The 24,984-nt window shown below is 41.4% G+C and overlaps 1 protein-coding gene across 1 annotated transcript in view; it reads right to left on the reverse strand.

Annotated features, from left to right (window-relative positions):
• Positions 1-6,221: 6,221 nt before the first annotated feature.
• Positions 6,222-24,984, reverse strand: part of LOC115101577 (double-stranded RNA-specific editase B2-like) — a 39,131-nt gene continuing 20,368 nt past the window's right edge. The window contains exons 2-10 of the mRNA XM_065005077.1: positions 21,039-21,128; positions 19,513-20,729; positions 15,258-15,381; positions 12,093-12,261; positions 10,979-11,130; positions 10,637-10,805; positions 10,343-10,524; positions 9,297-9,475; positions 6,222-8,653 (exon numbers count right to left, since the gene is read on the reverse strand). Of these exons, the coding sequence (XP_064861149.1) occupies positions 8,366-8,653; positions 9,297-9,475; positions 10,343-10,524; positions 10,637-10,805; positions 10,979-11,130; positions 12,093-12,261; positions 15,258-15,381; positions 19,513-20,729; positions 21,039-21,128 (2,570 nt within the window). The 3' untranslated portion in view covers positions 6,222-8,365. The remainder of the gene's footprint in view (positions 8,654-9,296; positions 9,476-10,342; positions 10,525-10,636; positions 10,806-10,978; positions 11,131-12,092; positions 12,262-15,257; positions 15,382-19,512; positions 20,730-21,038; positions 21,129-24,984) is intronic.

The following is a 24,984-nucleotide window of genomic DNA, read 5'->3' on the forward strand; positions in this document are numbered from 1 at the left end:
GCTTTGGTGCCGCGATATGAGGATAGTGTTAAATTAATTGTTTAATTAATTAATTGTCTTTTATCACCCAGTTGTCAGAAAACAGACAAAGACCAAGTAGATTATTCTAAAATTGCCAATTTGACTCACTTTAATAAAAATATAAATTACTCTTTTACATTTTACATTCAATGATCTAGATAGAAAGTACTTCTGCATTACTGTTAGCATTCAATAATTTTGGTCTGTGAGATGGTGTTGTCTGTTTTGTGTGGAAATAAATATCAAACAATACGACTGCTTGTGGAAAGAGGAAATACATGAATATAACGTTTAATTTGCTATGTGTTTATAGGTGTATGTGTGCAATTGTAACAGAGGGAAAATACTAACGAGAGTAAATTACTGTCAAAACTGTCTGTCCGCAAAAAACTATTTTAATATTGTTATAATCTCAGAACCTGCAATGTTCTCTTTGAGCCACTAGATGTCCCTGCTCTTTCATATTTCTCAGGGCCAGATTCACATTCTGTAGTTTACTTGCTCCCCAGTACTACAATGATAATTTCTCAAAAAAGTACAAAGAAATACTTGACTGAATGTTTCAAAGGATAAATGGTATGCAATGCAAGGAGACTACAAAAGGGGAGCTTAAGTGAGTAACTCAACAGGTGTAGGTGAAGGATTGCTAAAAGGAAAACAGGTTTATCTTTGGGCTACTGTATTGTTACTGTATATGACTGCACAGTGGAGGAAACAAGTGGAGGGGTATGTATACTACAAAGCAGGATCAAGGAGTTAGCCAGCTAATTTACTTAAATATTCTGAAATAACTTGTAATTTTACCATATTTTTCTCCGCACTTTTGTGATGGGGCGGCAGGGTAGCCTAGTGCGAGCGTTGGACTAGTAACCGAAAGGTTGCTAGATCGAATCCCCAAGCGGACAAGGTAAAAATCTGTCGTTGTGCCCCTGAACAAGGCAGTTAACCCACTGTCCTTAGGCCGTCATTGAAAATAATTTGTTTTTAACTGACTTGCCTAGTTAAATAAAGGTAAAATAAAAAATATCCAGTTACGATCTTGTCTCATCGCTGCAACTCACCAACTGGCTCGGGAGAGGCCAACACACTGCTAGCTTTTTGTTTATCTGGTACAAGAAAACCCCTTGGATACGTAAAAGCTTATTGCAGAGATCTCGGCCCCCAGGGTGGTCTAGCACTTCCGAACTTTCAATATTATTACTGGGCAGCTAATATAATAATCATTATATATTGATGACAGAAATTCCTGATGTTGCAGGCCATAAATGGTTGACCTTATAGATTTCATCCTATGGCCCCACCTCATTAGCTGCCTTACTCTACTCAAAACTAGCCGAGCCTGTTTCCAAATACACTAAAACCCCTATTGTGAAACATTCTCAAAAAATCTGGAAATGGTTAAGCCGATCGTTTGCTCTAAGTGAATTTTCAACTTCTGCCCCGTTATTAAACAACCATACATTCTCTCCACCATTAGTAGACAGGGCGTTTCATATCTGTCCTAGAAAACGGATCTCACTGAACGATTTGTACATTGATATGGATTTTGCATCTTTTCAACAGGTAGTAAATAAATTCAATATTCCCAGATCACATTTATTTAGGTTAGGTACTGCATAGTTTTGTATCTTCACACTCTAGTCACTTCACATCTACCTACCTCCCTTCTAGACTGTTTTTGAAGTGAATCCTTATATCAAAGGTTTTGTCTATATGTTATTACATTTGCACAATGCGAAGTCCCTGGACTCTCTTAAGAACCAATGGGAAGAGGATTTAGGTGAACAACAGAGTATGCTTCAGAGAATACATTCGTAATCTAAGACATGCTGTAATTCAATTTAAAATAGTTCATCGCCCAAATTGGTCAAAGGAAAAATGATCCAGGTTTGGACAAGAAATAGATCCCACATGTGACTGATGTAAGCAGGATCCTGATACTTTATTGAACATTCCCGAAATTATGCCCAGCCCTATGGGGCACCTGGTCACGTCTGGCTGTGACGCAGCCTGGGATCAAACCCCGGGCTCTAGTGGCACCTCAGCAGTGCCTTAGACCGCTGCGCCACTCAGGAGGCTGTTTAGATTTTTAGTTGAGAAAAGCTTGAAATTGGCATGGCTTAATTGACTCAATCAAAAACACACAGAACTTTAGCTTTCTTATTGAATTAGAATATCAATAGTTATTTCTGGTTGTTTCTCGAAGTTAGCTAGCTAACTCATTGATCCTGCTTTATAGTATACCCCTCAGGACTACATATTCGTTATGGATAAGTCAGAGTGCACAGAAGCAATCCAGACTATTTTCTCTAGCCAAATTCCCTCACACTCACGACATACATGTGTTTCAAGTTTCTATGTTTATTTGTCATGTACACAGGATACAACAGGTGTAAACAGTACAGTGAAATACTTACTCGCAAAGCTTTTTTGCAACAATGCAGTATTCAATCAAGATAAGATAAATAATATAAAGTGTCTGTATGTATACTTTACAGTGCCTTCGGAAAGTATTCCGACTCCTTGACCTTTTCCACGTTTTGTTATGTTACAGCCTTTTTTTCCCTTATCAATCTACACGCAATACCCCACAATGACAAAGCAAAAACAGACCGCCACGGGAAAGGAAGACCCAGAATTACCTCTGCTGCAGAGGATAAGTTCATTAGAGTTACCAGCTTCAGAAATTGCTTCACAGAGTTCAAATAACAGACACATCTCAACAACAACTGTTCAGAGGAGACTGTGTGAATCAGGCCTTCATAGTCGAATTGCTGCAAAGAAACCACTACTAAAGGACGCCAATAAGAAGAAGAGACTTACTTGGGCCAAGAAACACGAGCAATGGACATTAGACCGGTGGAAATCTGTCATTTTGGTTCAAATTGGAGTTTTTTTGGTTCCAACCGCCGTGTCTTTGTGAGACGCAGAGTAGGTGAACGGATTATCTCTGCATGTGTGGTTCCCACAGTGAAGCATGGAGGAGGAGGTGTGATGGCGTGGGGGTGCTTTGCTGGTGACACTGTCAGTGATTTATTTAGAATTCAAGGCACACTTAACTAGCATGCCTACCACAGTAATCTGCAGTGATACGCCATCTCATCTGGTTTGTGCTTAGTCTCACTATCAATGGTTTTTCAACAGGACAATTACCCAACACACCTCCAGGCTGTGTAAGGCTATTTGACCAAGAAGGAGAGTGATGGAGTGCTGCATCAGATGACCTGGCCTCCACAATCACCTGACCTCAACCCAATTGAGATGATTTGGGATGAGTTAGACTGCAGACTGAAGGAAATGCAGCCAACAAGTGTTCAGCATATGTGGGAACTCCTTCAAGACTGTTTGAAAAGCGTTCCAGGTGAAGCTTGTTGAGAGAATGCCAAGGCAAAGGGTGGCTACTTTGAAGAATCTGAAATATAAAATGTTTCTTAATTTGTTTAACGCTTGTTTGGTTACTACATGATTCCATATGTGACATTTCATAGTTCTGATGTCTTTACTATTATTCTACAATGTAGAAAATAGTCAAAATAAAGAAAAAAACAGTACTTTCTTGAAGCACATTTGGCAGTGATTACAGCATTGATTCTTCTTTCGTATGAAACTACAAGCTTGTCCTGTAAGGATCACAATGGATCAGATCAACTTGGCAATGGCTGACAATAACCAGACCTTCTCTCACCTGCAGAGGGGAGGAAGGAACTGGTGTGGGAGTTTTGACACCTCCACAACCGGTCATAAATTTAAGTAGAAGAAGACTTTCTTTCTCCCTCTTTAGTGTCAACCCAAGGAATGTCTTTGTTTCACAGACTGTCCCTGCTGAAACTCTAACACAGTCAAACATGGATAATGTAACAATATTTCTAACATCATGTGGGGAATGGTCAGTGGGGAACTATGGAAAACTCATGTAATATTGTTTTTAATTTTGTGATGTCATTAAAAACTGTATGGATGAAATACTGTAACTTGGAAAGTATATCCCCTTTATCTGTCAAGTTTCCATCCAATACGTTGTGCATATAATATGACAAATGATGAAAGTAGTTTTGTTTAGGTATACAAGGTATAATATAGTCTTTCCTATAAACTATGCATAAGTAAGTAGCCACGCCCCAAGTGAGGTCAGAGAGCGTGTCAGACTGATGGAGACATCCCCTTTGGCCAGAGTGCCCAAAAAGCCTTTGTAACGAAATTAACATTAGACCACAAAAGTGTGGAGCGGTACCTACATTTTTTAAATGGTTGGAACTTTGAACCTCAACACGAGGTGAAGAAATAAACTCACCTTCCTTTAGACTAGAGAGACGAAGAGCTGCAGCACATAGTGGTCTGAATCCTGAATAATCAACACGAGGAGGAAGAAGAAAGAAAACTCCCCTCTCAGACAATCATTTGTATAGCTGATTAGCTGTCCTCAGTCAAATATCTCAAACTCTTCAAACCATCCCATCCTACTATGAGTCTCAAATCACCGTACGCTATCCTCCTCACCCCACTGGAACCATCGGCACGGCTGGCTTATCATCAAATAAGCAGCTTCAGAAGCGAATGGAAGAGTGAACTCTGTACTTCTGTTCAGGACTACATGACGGACAAAGACACCCATACGTAAATACATTAATGATTTCTTATTCCAAACGAGCGTCGGTTCGTATGCAAACAATATGATTAATGTGAGAATAATGTGTATTTTTCTATCTCTCTATCTCCCTCTCCATGTTGTGGTGAGGAAAGCCACCATATTGTAAAAGTCCATTAGGGACCTTTGTCTCATGTATTATGTGTGTATGTTATCCTGATCTCTCATTTTAGTTAGCTAGTAAATAAATAATTAACCAATTGGTGTAGTAATGAATCATGAGCTAGGCTGTTGTTTTTGGGAGATGCAGGAGGTTACGACTGTTCAGAATGATGATATGGTAAGAGGTAATGATTAATATTATGACTGTTTATCGATGAAATAGATATATACCTTATAGTTTTTAATTCGGGAGATGGTAACTCTTTAAACAACCTCTTCCGTGGTGCCCCAAATTCCTAATGAGTTAATTGTTACATGATTAATTTAATCGGGTAACAATTAAACATAGTTAGTGGATTAAATAAATCATCAGATTAATGAAAGTAAAGGCACAACATATTGGAGCCCCTGTGTGAGGAATCTAAAACAGAAATAGGCCTTGCTGTTGAATTCAGTCTATATGAATTGTGTAGCAGATTACGTTATACACCATTGGAGCCGTAGGAAGGATTATCGTTAAGGGGGGACTGTGATTCCTTTTGACCAAGATACTAGAAAGATTGCCTCCGGTGTTGCATACTGAGTAAGGATCAGTGTAGAAGGTGGAATATTAATTCCTAGAGCCAGGACATATGGGCCGGCCAATTAAGGATATATTCGTTTGGCCAAAGTGGATTATTATATCTGTCTATGGCGCTTCAGAAGCGTGAGTATACACAGCTAATATTTATTTATGTTATCACATGTTCCAATAACATCGCTAGCACCAAATGCTGATTGGGTTGAACGTGAGTCGTCGTAAGTAAACCCCAGGTTCCGTATCGAAGGGGACACTACACTGTGTGTGCTTGGAAGTTAACATTCTTGTACAAGGACGGCTAGCTTTGCATTAGATGTTAAGCTAACAAAGAGGAAGCATCCATTTCCCTTTGTTCACAGCGAAATCCTGCGCCTTGGGGGACAGAAGTCCTGCCTCTGCTGGAATCCCTTGTGAGTTCAGATTTTAGGGGTGAGTGACCCATTGTGGTGAAAAATCGACAGTACATTTTTTTAAAGAATTCCAATGCGAGGGCCAATGTCTTCTCACATTTGTAACAACTGGTTACACTTATATAATGTCCAACCAATTTCAACTGATTGGATATCATTGTCTCATTCGATTTAACAAGGAAGTTAAATTGCCAAACAAACATTTTACCAGGTTGATCATTTGGATAAGGACCAAATTAATTTGTTCCAACCAATGAGACATTTTAAACTTTTCCACATTAACCTAGATACAGGAACGCTTTCAGGTTAATCAGGTATGATTAATCATTAACATTGCTTAATAAATTAAATTTGCTTTGGCAAATTCATTGTCGTCCAACCCCCACATTGCTGATAGATAAAAAATCATTTTTGCAGCTTCCAACGACTCACCCACCCACCCCCCAGTGAACCCTCACCCATAGATAGATTGATCGCTGACCTCAGCAGCGATATAAACCCAAACTATGACATACGCAAGAAAACAGCAGAAATTGCGACAGACGCCCTCCCAAATAGATCATCAGACACAGGCCCTGTAAAGGTTCTCTCCAGTTTAGCCCTGATATATAGCCGCCAGCAGAGATTGACATCTGTCCAGTACCGCAGTGCACAGCAGAAGCACGAGAAACGGCTGACATGAAGGGACAGCTGGAGAGAACCGGGAAACGAATGACAAAAGCAGAAAAGGGAACAATACTGCTAGCCGTGGAACTGCGTTTGAAAACTGAACAATTAAAAGTAATGACAAAAACTTATGACGACGGACGAGCACAAACTCTTCAACAAAATCGTCTTCTACAAGAACAACTCAATTTAGCCAAAACTAAATACAATGAAGTCCACGCAAAACTAGATAAATCGGACGAGTTATCTACAAACAGGGTCTTGCAACTTGATAATATGCATGCAGTTTTGATGAACAACACTCAGTAATGTTCTAGTCCAAATGCTGCAGACCAAAGACAATCCAATTAATGAACACAATGACCAAGTTGGATGAAAAAACATCGTAACTCATTGAAGTCGCTGACCATATCAAATGCACAATGTATTGGATGAAACCTTGACAGATAAAGAGGACATACTTTCCAAGTTATAGTATTTCATCCATACAGTTTTATAATGACATCACAAAATGAAAACCAATATTACATTGGTTTTCCATATTTCCCCACTGACCATTCCCCACATTGTTATGTTAGAAATATTGTTCCATTATCCACATTGGACCATGTTAGAGTTTCAGCGGGAACAGACTGTGACACAAAGACATTCCTTTGGTCGACACTAAAGGGGGAGAAAGAAGGTCTTCTTCTACTTAAATTTACGACCGGGTGTGGAGGTGTCAAAACTCCCACACCAGTTCCCTCCTCCCCTCTGCGGGTGAGAGAAGGTCTGGTTATTGTCAGCCATTGCCAAGCTGATCTGATCCATTGTGATCCTCACAGGACAGTCATGACACTTGGCACACCAGTGTTTGGGGATTTTCTCCCATTCTTCTCTGCAGATCCTCTCAAGATCTGTCAGGTTGGATGGGGAACGTCGCTGCACAGCTATTTTCAGGTCTCTCCAGAGGTGTTCGATGGGGTTCAAGTCCGGGCTCTGGCTGGGCCACTCAAGGACATTCAGAGACTTGTCCCGAAACCACTCCTGCGTTGTCTTGGCTGTGTGCTTAGGGTCGTTGTCCTGTTGGAAGGTGAACCTTCGCCCCAGTCTGAGGACCTGAGGGCTCTGGAGCGGGTTTTCATTAAGGATCTCTCTGTACTTTGCTCCATTCATCTTTGCCTCAATCCTGACTAGTCTCCATGACCCTGTCACTGAAAAACACCCCCACAGCATGATGCTGCCACCACCAATCTTCACCATAGGGATGGTGCCAGGTTTCCTCCAGACATGACGCTTGGTATTCAGGCCAAAGAGTTCAATCTTGGTTTCATCAGACCAGAGAATCTTGTTGTTGAGTCTTTAGGTGCCTTTTGGCAAACTCCAAGCGGGCTGTCATGTGCCTTTTAATGAGGGTTGGCTTCCGTCAAGCCACTCTACCATAAAGTCTTGATTGGTGGAGTGCTGCAGAGATGGTTGTCCTTCTGGAAGGTTCTCCCATCTCCACAGAGGAACTCTAGAGCTCTGTCAGGTTGACCATTGGGTTCTTGGTCACCTCCCTGACCAAGGCCCTTCTCCCCCAGTCTTGGTGGTTCCATTACATTACATTTACATTTAAGTCATTTAGCAGACGCTCTTATCCAGAGCGACTACTTTCATTTAAGAATGATGGAGGCCACTGTGTTCTTGGGGACCTTCAATGCTACAGAATTGTTTTGGTGCTCTTCCCCAGATCTGTACCTCGATACAATCCTGTCTCGGGGGTCTGAATACTTTCCCGAAGGCACTGTATGTGCTGTTCCTATCGTGGTGACATTGTATTTTACAACCTCTTAGTTACCATGATTGGAACAGCTTGTGTGTGTGTGTGTGTGTGTGTGTGTGTGTGTGTGTGTGTGTGTGTGGGTGGGTGGGAATTTGGCTAAAGAAAATTCCCTGGACTGCTTCTTCTAGAAGAGCCCCTCACACCCTGCTCTGGAAATGCTCCTGTTCTGGTGGTTTCCTGTTCCAGATGCCCAGACCTGCCTCCTGCAGCGAGACGACAAACTTCTGCCTGGCTCTCTGGTAGGCCCCTGCTGCCATCTTAGCACCACAGTACGTCTTCATGGCCTCCTCCATTTTCTTCTGACAGGTGGCGTCACTCCTAGGCGATACTCTTCCCTCAACCGACCGTGCAGACAGAGTCGTTGTGCTATCTGACATAAGAAAATGGGCCTCCTCTGCATCCAATACTCCTCCTGGACTGCTAAGCTGAGTAGATGGAGACAGTAAGAAAGGGTTAATAAAATACACCACCCAGACAGAATAAAAACTAATGAGCCAACATAAACTGCAAACTTCAACAGCTGGGCTATCTCCTCCATTTAAATTTCACCAAACAAATTAACATTCTGTGGACTTTGCTTTATATTCCCTATTGCTCTGTCTCTCTCCCTCTCTACAAAAACATATTTAATGGACTACAGCCAGGATGGATTTTTAGATGACTGTGTGTATTCTTGCATGTGATACTGAGTGCAGGAAGCCTTTCTGTGGGAAGCTACTCAAATGCTTTTCTAAATAATTATGACTCTGTAATGTCATCAAAATTTAACCGCTGCCATTTGGAACAGTGGAACGCGCTTCCACATACATATTTAATTTCACGATGGAAATGAAACTGTACTTTAAAAACATTGTCATAATAATTAGCATTAGATGGACACAGAAAGATGGATCACATCTACATTTTAATGAAGATTGATCTTTTCTACTATCTGCAGTAAGCAAATCATTTGTTAATACCTTTATCCAATACATACTGTACATGTGTCAAACTACCCTAATAGTCAACTATGCAGGGAATAGGGTGCCAATTGGGAAGCAATCTACAGCTTCCCTATACATAACTAACCTGGTGGTGTAGTCTCTCCCAGCGAGTGAAGAAGGATCTCTTGCAGAGTCTGGATGGTGTCCCTGAGTCTTTCCTGCCTGTGGAGACATCCACCACCTCCAGCTCTCCATCTCCAGCACTCCAGTTCACACTGAAGCTTGGGGACTTCCCTGGCGGCCGACCCTCACTGCTGCTGAGGCCTGGAGAGCACACAGAGACCAGACTGGGGTCAGGACTCAGTGAGACCCGAGAGGAGGGGCAGGTACATACTTAACATGCCTATTCAGATGCCAGAATAGAGGCATAACGTTAGAGGAAGAGACCGGACCATGAAAAGTGTCTGGAAGAACAAGCTGTTTGTCCTGGTAGGGAACATCTCCACCAGGCCTCCTACTAACATTTATCTTTGTCAAGTCTCTAGCACTAAGTAGTCTTCTGCCAAATGAAGTGACTCATGGACATGTAACGTGAACCTAAATATCTGAAGCAACCTCTTATATCTGGGTGACTTACAGCAGAGGAAAAGCCTGTTGTGTCTATAGGATGAGGGTAGGGGTGTGTATCTTACAGCCAAGGAGCAGTCTATTGTGTCTATAGGATGAGGGCAGGGGGGTGTATCTTACAGCCAAGGAGCAGTCTATTGTGTCTATAGGATGAGGGCAGGGGGGTGTATCTGACAGCCAAGGAGCAGTCTATTGTGTCTATAGGATGAGGGCAGGGGGGTGTATCTTACAGCCAAGGAGCAATCTATTGTGTCTATAGGATGAGGGCAGGGGGGTGTATCTTACAGCCGAGGAGCAGTCTATTGTGTCTATAGGACGAGGGCAGGGGGCATGACTTGCAGTCTATTGTGTTTATTTTTACTTAACTTGGTAAGTCAGTTAAGAACAAATTCTTATTTTCAATGATGGCCAGTGGGTTAACTGCCTTGTTCAGGGGCAGGATGACATCTTTTTACACTGTCAGCGCGGGTATTCGATCTTGCAACCTTTCGGTTACTGGTCCAATGCTCTAACCACTAGGCTACCTGCCGCCCCTATAGGACGAGGGCAGGGGGCGTGACTTACAGCCAAGCAGTAGCCTGTTGCGTCTATAGGACGAGGGCAGAGGGGCGATGTGCCCCATGCGTCGTGCCATGGTCCTTCCCAAGTGACCCGTGTGGCACAGGCTGCCCACTGTGAGGCTATGGAGGTACACTGGCTCCACCAGGTGAGACAGGAGAGAGCCCTGGAGACCTAGAATATTCCACCTGGAGACACAAACAATGAGGCTAGACACCAAGCAGACAAGCCCCCTTTTATACAGTATGTTATACTTTTGTGAATCAGTGGGAAAGTTCTCACTGTCTATCTGGAGCTCACCTGGCAATTTTATCTGTGCAGGACATGGTTATGGGAGCTTCCCTCGGCAACCTCCTGTCCCATTTCTGATTGGCTCTCAGTATGCTGACAGGAAGTGTACCCTCACCGCCTTCCATCTTCATCCTCAGATGGCAGCGCAACTTTCTCACAAATCTATACCCGCTCTGGTCTGGGAGAGGAGACAATTGATATAATGCTAAGTTTCTCTACAAAGCACAGTACAGACAGGTGGAGCATTTTATAGTATAGTCTTAATGTAACTGTGCATTCCGCATAATTCAGTCTTGTTGACTGTGAGTATGAATTAAATAAAATGAACTAACAAATGTCAATATTTCTTACGTGTAGCTGTGATCTCGTAGGGACAGTTGAGGCGTGCGTCCCCGCAGGGCGATGAACTCACATACATATGGAACAGAATACCGTCTCTCAGTCTGTATACTGACTCTTTGTCTCGCACAAAAATCGACTGCTCCAAACTGCCTGGCCGGTTGCTAAACAAGGAAATGATGTTGTTATGATCATTTTGAGTATGAACTTTTTAAGAAGTGGTAACGTGTAGCCAGGGGCCTTAATTGGGTATAATAGCCTAGCTCAACACCAACAATTTAAAATAGGCTACTAAAATCATTGCAATCCTGATTGAAAGGCAAATGCAATTTAGCGGCATTAGGGACTGATTTTAGGACCATGCAGACGCCCGGGAGCGAGAGGAGAGGCTGTTAGTCATTTGGAAAATGCGACTGCTGCAGAGAACAGAACTCGCAACCTCGTCGTAGCTGGATTGAAGTGGGGTATTTTTAGGGAATCTCGCAGGGAACAGCGCAACTTTTTCTAAAAACAGTACACACGTAAAGATGACTGTAGTAAATGGCTTTGGCTCACCCCCCCTCAGCGCCCTTGTCACTTTGTCGTACCCTAGGTTTAGCTGAAATGATGCCCCTGTGTGTCGCCTAATCACCCAAATAAAGATATTTTGAGATTAAAAGGGATTTTTACGTTCAACATTTCTCTACTTCAATCATCCTTGTGCACTTGACGTTGGTGGGAATACACGTTTAATTATTCAGGTATTTAAAAAGAACCTCTAGTACAAAATTATACTAGAGGTGATTTTGAAGTGATGGTTCAGGGGCATAACAGAACAATTACATGAAGTGGCTCTTTTTAAAATGGCACCAAAACATCAGCGCAGATAGGTAATAGCTGATATTACATTGTTCACTTGTAACTTCAATTCAAAGGTACAAAAGCAAAGATTCTTCAACTTCATCCTCAAGGCTACGACCTTGATTGCATCCCAAATTACACCCTATTCCCTTTATAGTGCACTACTTTTAACCAGAGCCCAGGGCCCTAATCAAAAGTAGTGCACAACATAGGAAATAGGGTGCTAGTTGGAATGCAACCCTTGTGTACAGATACAGTGTATGACAGTATGTATACAGTATATTACCAGAGGAAAAGCTCCAGTTGGGCATAGAGGAAGCGGAGGAAAGCCCTCCTGGTGGTGACCTCAGCATGGCAGTCATTAACCGCCCATCCCTGGTCACTGACACACTCTCCACTGATACACTTGGTCCCTGTCCCCAAAGACACCACCTGGGCTCGCCTCAGATCAAAACCTGACCATAATAGGAGACAAAAGGTCCTCTTACTAGCCAACAACAAACAAAAATCAGCACAGTAGACATATACAATAGATTTGTGAGTATCTAAATGATACCCAATTCCCTTTATAGTGCACTGTTTTTTTGTTTGACTTATTTGGACCCTATGGGCCTGGTCAGAAGTAGTGCACTACATTGGGAATCAAATAGGATGACATTTGGGATGCAACCCAACTCTTGTCTTTTTGTGGCTCTCTCTACAAAGAACTTAAAATAAATATTACAGTAAAATATTACTGTAATAGACTAAGATGGCAAAATAAATGGCTTCTGAATAAGAAATTACTCTTAACAGGACAGAACATAATGCACCAGTCTCCTACTATATTGTTGTCTTGTTACAGCACCTCATGAAATATTTACAAAGACGTAATGACAGTCTTATCTCATCAATGGTAGTGGTATAAAGCTGCATCTTGTGTTGCAGAGCAAGCTGAGCAACTGCTTATTTTCCTGTGAGGAATTCTATATGAATGAGCTGGCAGGGATTCCTATTGGAACCACTGCCCTTTGGGGCAGCAATATCTGGGAAGCACGGTGCCCATAGAAATAGAATGAATAGAAAGTAATTCATTCTAATTTATGGTTGTGCCCACACTCTCATTTTTAGGTATTCTATAAGATCCGGGGATCTCTAATGTTTTTGAATGAGAGTTTCCCATGCTGGCTTCAACTGAAGTCTCTTATGTGCACTCCCAGTCGACTGGCTTACTGTACTCTATACAGACCTATATTCAGAGTCTTGATTAATTTACGACTTCTGCTGGTATCTACAGTTGTATAGGGAGAGATGCACCATTTTAAAATTGGACTTGTTGAATATTTTACTACCATATTAAAAGTCAATGAAATGTGTCATCATGGTTGCATCCCAAATTGTCTCTGGTTAAAAGTAGTGCATTATACAGTACCAGTCAAAAGTTTGGACAAACCTGCGCATTCAAGGGTTTTTCTTTATTTTTACTATTTTCTACATTGTGGAATAATAGTGAAGACATCAAAACTATGAAATAACACATATGGAATCATGTAGTAACTAAAAAAGTGTTAAACAAATCAAAATATATTTTATATTTGAGATTCTTCAAAGTAGCCACCCTTTGCCTTGACAACATCTTTGCACACTCTTGAAATTCTTTTAACCAGCTTAATCTGGAATGCTTTTCCAGTAGTCTTGAAAGGGTTCCCACATATGCTGAGCACTTGTTGGCTGCTTTTCCTTCACTCTGCGGTTCAACTAATCCCAAACCATCTAAATTGGGTTGAGGTCGGGTGACTGTGGGGGCCAGGTTATCTGATGCAGCACTCCATCACCCTCCTTTTTGGTCAAATATCCCTTACACAGCCTGGAGGTGTGTTGGGTCATTGTCCTGTTGAAAAACGCAAACCAGATGGGATGGCATATCGCTGCAGAATGCTGTGTTAGCCATGCTAGTATTCTAAATAAATCACTGACAGTGTCACCAGCAAAGCACCCCCACACCATCACACCATCTCCTCCATACGTCACTGTGGAAACCACACATGCAGAGATCATCCGTTCACCTACTCTGCGTCTCACAAAGACAGGGCGTTTGGAACCAAAAATCTAAGATTTGGACGCATCAGACTAAAGGACAGATTTCCACTGGTCTAATGTCCATTGCTCGTGGTTCTTGGCCCAAGCAAGTCTGTCTCTTCTTCTTATTGGTGTCCTTTAGTAGTGGTTTCTTTGCAGCAATTCGACCATGAAGGCCTGATTCACGCAGTCTCCTCTAAACAGTTGATGTGTCTGTTACTTGAACTCTGTGAAGCATTTTTCTGGGCTGCAATCTGAGGTGCAATTAACTCTAATGAACTTATTCTCTGCAGCAGAAGTAACTCTGGGACTTCCTTTCCTGTGGCGGTCCTCATGAGAGCCAGTTTCGTCATAGCAGTTGATAGATTTTGCAACTGCACTTGAAGAAACTTTCAAAGTTCTTTACATTTTTTTGCATTGACTGACCTTCATGTCTTAAAGTAATGATGGACAGTCGTTTGTCTTTGCTTATTTGAGCTGTTATTGCTAGAGGTCGACCGATTATGACTTTTCAACGCCGATACCGATTATTGGAGGACCAAATAAAGCCGATACCGATTAACTTACCTTGGCTTCTTACTGCATTTGCATAACAGGCAGGCTCCTCATGGAGTGCAATGTAAAGCAGGTGGTTAGAGCGTTGGACTAATTAACCATAAGGTTGAAAGATTGAATCCCCGAGCTGACAAGGTCAAAATCTGTTGTTCTGCCCCTGAACAGGCAGTTAACCCACTGTTCCTAGGCCGTCATTGAAAATAAGAATGTGTTCTTAACTGACTTGCCTAGTTAAATAAAGATTAAATAAAGGTGTAAAAAAAATTTGGGGCCAAATCGGTGTCCAAAAATACAGATTTCCGATTGTTATGAAAACTTGAAATCGGCCCTAATTAATCGGCCATTGCGATTAATCGGTCAACCTCTAGTTCTTGCCATAATATGGACTTGGTCTTTTACCAAATAGGGCTATCTTCTGTATGTCACCCATACCTTGTCACAACACAACTGATTGGCTCAAACGCATTAAGAAGGAAAGAAATTCCACAAATGACCTTTAAACAAGGCACACCTGTTAATAGAAATGCATTCCAAGTGACAACCTCATGAAGCTGGTTGAGAGAACGCCAAGAGTGTGCAAAGCTGTCATCAAGGCAAAGGGTGGCTACTTTGAATAATCTCAAATATAAAATATATTTTGATTTATTTAACACTTTTTTGGTTACTACATGATTCCATATCTGTTATTTCAAAGTTATGATGTTTTCACAATTATTCTACAATGTATAAAATAGTAAAAATAATGAAAATAGGTGGACTGAATAGGTGTGTCCAAACTTTTGACTGCAACTGTATATATAGGGAATAGGGTGCCATTTGAACGCAGTCCATAGCCTACCTCTGGTCATTACGATGCCTGCCAGTACTTTGTGACGCCTGTGCGACTGGGAGGGAGTGCAGCAACAGTCAGCCAGCTCACTGTGTTTCTCTCTCACCAAGTGGAAGATATACTCTGCAAAGCACTGTTATCACACAAGTGGATGGATCACTGTCAAATCAGACAGACAGCGGCCAAGATAACATCTATTTTCACATCCACATAAACATCCACATAGTGGATCAAACAAACATTTACCTACCAAAACAACCAGATAATAGTTGACATTATCCCATATGGGCTCTGGTCAAATGTAGTGCATTATATAGGGGCTCCCAAGTGCCACTACAGTTCCTGGTTCGAATCCAGGCTGAATCACATCCGACTGTGATTGGGAGTCCCATAGGGCGGCGCACGATTGGCCCAGCGTCATCCGGGCTAGTCCGTCATTGTAAATAAGAATTTGTTCTTAATAAATCTTCTTCAGGATTGGTAGGTCCTCCACGGGAAGGTTGAGCTAACGTAGGCTAATGCAATTAGCATGAGGTTGTAAGTAACAAGAACATTTCCCAGGACATAGACACATCTGATATTGGCAGAAAGCTTAAATTCTTGTTAATCTAACTGCACTGTCCAATTTACAGTAGCAATTACAGTGAAATAATACTATGCTATTGTTTGAGGAGAGTGCACAATTTTGAACTTGAAAAGTTATTAATAAACAAATTAGGCGCATTTAGGCAGTCTTGATACACAATTTTGAACAGAAATGCAATATTTCAATGGATCAGTCTAAAACTTTCACAAATACTGCTGCCATCTATTGGCCAAAATCGAAATTGCACCTGGGCTGGAATAATACATTATGGCCTTTCTCTTGCATTTCAAAGATGATGGTACAAAAGAAATACAAAAGAACGGTTTGATTTCCCCGTGTATTATCTTTTATCAGATCTAATGTGTTATATTATCCTACATACCTTTCACATTTCCACAAACTTCAATGTGTTTCCTTTCAAATGGTATCAAGAATATGCATATCCTTGCTTCAGGGCCTGAGTTACAGGCAGTTACATTTGGGTATGTCATTTTAGGCAAAAATTGAAAAGAAGGTGTGGATCCTTAATTAACTGACTTACCTAGTTAACTAAATGTTGAATAAAAAAAGATGTCTCAGGGAGAGTTGACAAAGAAGAAACCTCTGTCAGATTTATTGAAAGCTGTCACAGGGTTCATCCAAAATGGTACCCTATTTCCTATATATATATATTTTTTACCTTTATTTAACTAGGCAAGTCAGTTAAGAACAAATTCTTACTTACAATGATGGCCTACCCTAGACGACGTTGGGCCAATAGTGCCCCGCCCTATGGGACTCTCAATCACAGCCAGATGTGATGCAGCCTGGATTCAAACCAGGGACTGTAATGACTGAGATGCAGTGCCTTAGACCGCTGTGCCACTCGGGAGACATACTGGACATACAGTATTACATGAGCATTATATGGTAAGTATATCTCAGAAGAGAGATACTTTGACAATATATTTATATATTGATATATTGACAATTTTAGTAGCTAGTTGATTAACAATAATAATTAATAGGCTAACACATCCACTTTATTTACATAATTCATACAATACATAATAATTCAAGTTATCATCCCACCCATCCCCTGATATCAAGCTTGGAGAGATGAATGGAAAGGAAATATGTTGTCTAAATGGGGATGCACAAGGTCATGTGTAATGATGCATAATGAGCGTGTTAAATAATTATCTGTCAGATTAATATGCTCTTCACACCTCCTCCGCTCTTAATTTCAATCTCCTTCAGTCTGGGGCTCCTCCTTGATCACTAATAGGCTGTGATGATAATGTTCATTAAGGTGTCTAGCTAGATGCCTGACTTTGAGGCACTTTTTGGAGGGCTAGGGATCCGTCTGATGAAAAACCCAGGATGTGTCCAAAAACCCAGGTGATGCAATCCTGAACGGTTACATCACTGCCTGGTATGGCAACTGCTCGGCATCTGACCGTAAGGCGCTACAGAGGGTAGTGCCAACGGCCCAGTACATCACTGCCTGGTGTGGCAACTGCTCGGCATCTGACCGTAAGGCGCTACAGAGGGTAGTGCCAACGGCCCAGTACTTCACTTTAATAGGCGGTGTCAGAGGAAAGCCTATAAAATTGTCAGAGACTCCAGTCACCCAAGTCATAGACTGTTTTCTCTGCTACCGCACGGCAAGTGGTACCGGAGCACCAAGTCTAGGACCAAAAGGCTCGTCAACAGCTTCTACCCCCAAGCCATTAGACTGCTGAACAATTAATAAAATTGCCATGGACAATTTACATTGACCCCCCCCTTTTGTACACTGCTGCTACTCGATGTTTATTATCTATGCATAGTCACTTCAGCCCCACCTACATGTACAGATTACATCAACTAGCTTGTACCCCCGTACACTGACTAGGTACCAGTACCCCCTGTATATAGCATCGTTATTGTTATTCTTATTGTGTTACTTTTTACAATTACTTTTTATTTTAGTCTACTTGGTAAATATTTTCTTCTTCTTGAACTGCACTGTTGGTTAAGGGCTTGTAAGTAAGCATTTCACGGTAAAGTCTACACTTGTTGTATTCGGCGCATGTGACAAATAAAGTCTGATATGATTTGAATTCCTTGCATCCTCTCGCCTCACCTCCTTCTCGAATTGGAGAAGAAGTTCAGAAGGGAGGGATTTTAAATCTTCTCCTCCAATACGTTTGAGAAGGAGATGAGGAGATAGGATGCAAGGAATCAAGGAAAGACTATTTGAGATAGAGCCAGTTTGTCTGCTAGTAGCCAAACAAGAGCCTATGTCTTGTGGACAAACTCTCCATCATGGTAAAGCTTGCCTTCCTTTCCATTGACATGTCAGATATCATGGAACTAAACTTCTGGGACAAATCGTCTTCAAATGTAATTCTGAAAGCACCCAGATGAAAAAATACTACAGTTTAGTATAGAATTCTGTAATGCACTGTAGTACACACTGAAGTATCCCTCGATCATGTGTAGTACTTACTACAGAATGTTGTAGTAGTAGAATACTACAGTATTATCTGCAAAAAAACACTGTAGTAAATACTACAGTAATGTCTGCAAAAACACAGGTTTAGGATATTAATTAGCTTTTTGAGTATCCTCAAGGAGAAAGCCTCCACTTCTATGTTAAAGATAATAAAACAAAAACACTATAGTAAATACTACAGTAATGTCTGTAATAACACCACATTAAATACTACACTAAATTACATTCAGCAAAAACACTACAGTAAATACTAATGTATACTGCAATCCGCAAAAACCCCACATTAATTACTTTAGTATATAGTACAGTTCTTTTACTATAGTATTTATACTATAGTTAACCGTAAATACAACAGTATACTACAGTAAATACTATAGTATTCACTGTAGTCTTTCTGCAGATTTTAAGCCGCAAAAACACTACAGTGAATATTACAGTAAAGTATGCAAAAACACAATGGTGAATACTATAGTATTTATACCATAGTATACTATTGTATTTTTTTACGTGTGCATAGCAGCAAAAGATGACAAGAGGTGCAGCTTTTCTGAGGCCAGACAGACATAACAGGGTTGTTTAGCTGCTGTGGTTGGGCATGCAGGACAGGACATCGTTAGTCCTTAGGCTCCTGGACATGGAAGGCATATTGATACGATACACTACATTTGGTGGCAGTCAGAGCACCTCAGACAAATTCAGTAGGACCATTTAAAAGATGGGATGGATGCTCATACTGCAGCAACAGAGACAAAGGACTGGATATGTCCAAAAACCCTGTTCAACCTGAGCACTTCAAGGAGGATGTGAATGAAAGTAATAATAAAAAATGTTATGCACTGTGATTGTTATATCCAATTTACAGCAAATTTAAACACTGTATCTCAACATTATCTTTGTTTTAGAAAATACTGAATATCAGTCAAAATTGAATACACAGGCTTGACACCGATTGCAAGATTAACAATTCTATCTTCCCATAGCAATATAAAACAGTAGAATTTCCCTTCCAGCTCAGAACCCTTATCTACTTCCCCAGAGTCAGATGAACTTGTGGATATCATTTTTATGTCTCTACATCTAGTATGAAGGAAGTAAGAGCAATGACAGGAAGTCTATGGGTATCTACTAGTTAATCTGACTCTGGGGAAGTAGATAATGGGCCTCCCGAAGTATCCTTTTAAGTTCGTAATGGTACTCACCTGAGGTAGCTGTGCGCTCTTGGCCCAGCTGGCAGTATTGCTGATGCTCCTCTCAGGACCCAGACTGATGTTAAACAGGTCCTGTAGGGCTGAGGCTGCTGCCTCGGCTTTAGCTAGCCTCTTACTGCGCCCACAGCCCTCAAATACCCTTCCATCCACCCGTACTGCCATCACAAAGCTCCTGATCGGCCTGCCTTTCTTTCTCTCTGTCAGGCAGACATACCTCAAGCCTGGCATCAACTCATTGAGCAGAGCCACGGGCCTCAGTTCCCCAACGATAGAGGAACCGATCCTCTGCCTTTTCTGATTGGCTGAGGACATCAGGTCAAGGGTCAGGCGCACTAGTCTCCCATGGTTACAGATACTGGAGAGCAACTCCTGTCCTTTTTTCACTGCTCTGTAGAGTTGTCCTTGTGCTGGTGGTTCCTCGAACTGCAACTCCTTTCCCCCTGTTCTGTGATTAAGGATTTGGTCTTCCTGTGCTTCTGGCTGAAACTCCTTGAAGAGCGTGTCGGGGACGAGATCAGCCTGATCTGAGGTGAAGTCTGCTGGTGCTGTGGTGTTGATGAAGTTGAGGTTTCCCATGGTGATGTGAGCCTGATGGGCGTTGGGGAACTGGATGAAGGACCTAAGAGCCAGCTCTGCTGCCCTCATCTTAGCCTTCTTCTTGGTGGGGCCTTGGCCCTCGAACCTGAGTCCGTTGACCTCTACTCCTACAGCGAACACAGGGGCGTGAACTGGCCCTGTCTGAGACACTATCTCATACTGTAGACCTGGTCTCAGCTCATTCAAATGCACCAGGGCATTCTTCTTTGTGCCAGACCAGGAAGTCATCATTGTCTTCTGACAGGTGGCATCACTCCCATGCGACGCTCGTCCCCCAACCCACCGTGCAGACGGAGTCGTGGCGCTATCTGACGTGAGACAATGGGCCGTCCTCTTACAAATCAACTGGAGTTTGTAGAGAAGCCTGTCTTTTCCTTCCACCAATGGCTGCTTCCTCTGTAGAGCAGTGGTCCTGGAGAGCCCTCTGGAGATGTCAGTGTTAAGAGCTGGTGTATGATGTGCAGGTACCAGGGTACAGTCCACTGTCGTCTTTCTTTTGGAGATGTCAGTGCAAAGAGCTGATGATGTATGATGTCCAGGTTGTAGTACGGTGGAATAGTCCACTTGGTTTCTGCTGTCGCGGTTCTCCTTCACCTCAACGCTGCTGGTACCTGTTCCCGAATCAAGTCCAGAAGAAACATAGTTGAGGAAACCTTTATGACTTGTCACATTTGGTTGATGAGATTTTCAAGAAAAGTAAACTACAGGATATGGGAGAGCTTAGCAAAAGGTTACGGGGATGGGATGACCTGAAATATTCTGCTTTACAAAATGTGATGCTGTTTTCAAATGAATCACAATACCTTTCTCTTGTTAAAGCTTTAAGAATTGATAAACAGATACATTGCTGGTGTGTTACTCTGATTGAAAGTGAAAGTGTGAGTGAATAACATGGAAAGGGAAATATATAAATAATTGACTTGAAGTGTCTCCACGGTCTCTTGATGTTGTTGTCCCAATGTCTCTAAACTTCATGGGGCCGATGAAAGATGACAACATACTTGTTCTCTCTGAAACACAACAGAGACGAGCAGTTACTGGGGAATTCACACAAAGCATGACAAAATCCCAGATATGTTAACCCACATAAGAGTGGATTACAGCACCATTATGTCATCTCCAAAATAGTTGTCATGATGGAAGAGGATTAGATATAGATTCATATAATGTACATATGAAATACCTCTACTGTATGATCTATATTGAGCTCCATATATTCAGACCCCAAATATTACTTCCAGAAAAAAATACTATAAAAGTTATGAAATGGACTGAAACACTTTTATGGTAATAATTGCAAACTCAATGTGTAAATCTGAATGTCCATTAGATTTATGCTGGCTGAAGGGATAGAGAGAAAACAAAACACAGGTTTAGAGCCAACTGGAGTAATTGAAAGGTGTGGCCGATAAGACCAGAGGATTTCACACAGGGGCTGTGTCCCATTAATGGAATCCCTTATGACAAATCAGCTAAATCAAACTAGTTTTATGTAGCCTAGTTCTCTCCTAAATGTTTGCAGATTGTATGGACAACCAAACAGTTTATTTGTTTGTTTTATCAATTATGCTTTGTTTAATAGACAAAGAACTGTCAATCTGCTCACACTTCTTTTGAGCAGATGTGTTATCTTACCAGATAGAAGGAAAAATCGCATGCTGATGACAATTGTGGGTCACCTTAGTGACCAATAGTTGAACGCAATGAATTTTCAAGTTAAAAGCACAGGGTGGTAAAAAAAAGTATATTGTATATTACTTATATTGTATGTACTTATATTGTATGTACTTATATATGTACAATATATGTATTATGTTGATGTGTATTATAATATTGCATCTGGAATGTTCTCAAATTCTTTTAACTTCTGTAGATGGATAACATTGGTGACTGTTGTAGCTACCATCAGCTATAAAGTGTCCAAGAAGTTCAGCATGTTCTTGCCCTTGAGGAAAGACAGTACGCATTAGAGAAAATCACACAAAACATTTTCAATTATGCTTAGCAAATGAGATTATCCAAAGCTGTCAGGCCTCACACATTGGATGGGAAGCGGGCGCTTTTCACTTTCCTTGCCATGCCTAATTTCATTATTATATTAAACATGCTTCATTAACAATGACGGGATTAACCACGTTTGCCTCAGGAGTTTTAAAATAATCAAACTGGAATATGATGATGTGATATCAGATTTTACCCTTAACATGTAATGTACATAATATGATTCTCCAATGAAGCCTCGGGTTTGTGGAGCTGTGATCGTGTGATGATAAATTATGAAAAGTGTAAACAGTGCCCTAGAGTAGGAACAAATGGTGCCATTTCATTAGGTTGAGAAGGCAATGCATGGGAGAGAGAAATATGTCAATTCAGCCTCATAGCTATAACTAAACATAACAACTAGGAGACTGTCACAAGATGAGAATAATAGAGGATCCTATCTCCAGAAATATCTGAGATAGGGCTAGGCCGAGATGTTTGACAGGTGGAGGACAGCGGCAACTTCAAATTAAATCAAATCAAACTTACTTACTTATGGTGAAGAACGACTGACATGTCTCTACTTCAAGGTGGTAAGGGGCCTTACTTACTTTCTAGAGTGCAGTGTCTTTGAGGTATTGTATTACGCAGCAGGGAAATGTTTCATTAGAAATATGACTGTTTGCCTTGAATTCACTGTACTGTATTTAGTGTATTCAATATTGTATACTGTATTTAACAGCATTAAGCTTAAACTCTTACAGGTAGTGTATACAGTTAAGTCCTTGTTTCCTGTGAGGGTATAGTCAGATTAACCTGAATTCAATCTAAAGGCACAGTCTAATACACATTTTGCTAATGCACGTGTAATCCACCCAGAATGGGGATGAGCTAAATGCCTAGGCTACTGTCAGCTTATAGTATTACTGGTTGTATCTAGTCTTCATGTTAACCCTCACATTCTTTATAATTGAGACTAGAGTTCTATCTAGCGTGTTTGGCTTTCAAACTGACAATTTGGTGCTTGTATTGAGTAAGCATTCTCTTCTATCAAGTCAGTTAACAATGATGGAGTTCAGAGAGAGATACTAGCTAAGCAGCTACGTGACAAAATAAAGTTATACGTTTTTGATTTCAGAGTAAATGACACCATAGACTGCAAGAATGAGGGCCAGGAAAGAGCAAAGTACAACTGTCCCCTGCCGCACCAGTTGAAAAGCCTTAGAATTACATCATTGCATTCACATCAAATTTTCTCTGTGTTTTTGGTTCCCATTTCATTTTTCTGCATTTAATTTACTCAAATTTCACAGGAACTGCAAGGTGTCACAGTAAAGTATGTGCATTATTTATCCAATTTCTTTTCTATAATATAATTATTAGTTTATCAGGTCTGCTGACATGCAAAAATCTGAATTTTCATTTGTGAAAATGACAGTAATAAAAACATGCTGTTGTTGGTGAGGTGGGGTTTTCTGTCTAAGATTAAGTTTAACTGGTGCAAACGTTGGATATGACCTACTATCCAGCCACCTCTTTTTCCTACTTCTCCTGATCTTCTTTCTCTCTCAGACTCTATGTGCATGCCAAATGTCACCCTATTCCCGATATTGGGCCCTGGTCAAAAGTGGTGCACCATACACGGAACAGGGTGCCATTTGGGATGCAGACTCCCAGTGCTGCTAGGTGGTGGTGCGGCAGCAGGTAAATCCCAGTGAAATTGTTGTCTCTGGGTTCAGGGGCCACAACCCAGACCATCCCATAGCACTGCTGTATCAGTAATGTAACAACCCAGACCATCCCATTGCACTGCTGTACCAGTAATGTAACAACCCAGACCATCCCATAGCACTGCTGTATCAGTAATGTAACAACCCAGACCATCCCATAGCACTGCTGTACCAGTAATGTAACAACCCAGACCATCCCATAGCACTGCTGTACCAGTAATGTAACAACCCAGACCATCCCATAGCACTGCTGTATCAGTAATGTAACAACCCAGACCCTCCCATAGCACTGCTGTACCAGTAATGTAACAACCCAGACCATCCCATAGCACTGCTGTACCAGTAATGTAACAGCCCAGACCATCCCATAGCACTGCTGTACCAGTAATGTAACAACCCAGACCATCCCATAGCACTGCTGCACCAGTAATGTAACAACCCAGACCATCCCATAGTACTGCTGTATCAGTAATGTAACAACCCAGACCATCCCATAGCACTGCTGTACCAGTAATGTAACAACCCAGACCATCCCATAGCACTTCTGTATCAGTAATGTAACAACCCAGACCATCCCATAGCACTGCTGTACCAGTAATGTAACAACCCAGACCATCCCATAGCACTGCTGTATCAGTAATGTAACAACCCAGACCATCCCATAGCACTGCTGTACCAGTAATGTAACAACCCAGACCATCCCATAGCACTGCTGTATCAGTAATGTAACAACCCAGACCATCCCATTGCACTGCTGTACCAGTAATGTAACAACCCAGACCATCCCATAGCACTGCTGCACCAGTAATGTGTTAAACGTCCCTGTGGGACTACAGGGGAATGGTCCTAAAGGATAGAACCCTGGTTAAATAATGGAGAATATTGTAGTCCATGAAGAAGGTATTATATTTTTAAAAATACACTACCGTTCAAAAGTTTGGGGTCACTTAGAAATGCCCTTGTTTTTGAAAGTAAAGCACATTTTTCTGTCCATTAAAATAACATTAAATTGATCAGAAATACAGTGTAGACATGGTTAATGTTGTAAAAAAAAAAAAAAAATTCACCTTTATTTAACCAGGCAGGCAAGTTGAGAACAGGTTCTCATTTACTATTGCGACCTGGCCAGGATAAAGCAAAGCAGTTCGACACATAC

The sequence above is a fragment of the Oncorhynchus nerka genome, linkage group LG20 (assembly GCF_034236695.1).
Source record: "Oncorhynchus nerka isolate Pitt River linkage group LG20, Oner_Uvic_2.0, whole genome shotgun sequence".
Lineage (NCBI taxonomy): Eukaryota > Metazoa > Chordata > Actinopteri > Salmoniformes > Salmonidae > Oncorhynchus > Oncorhynchus nerka.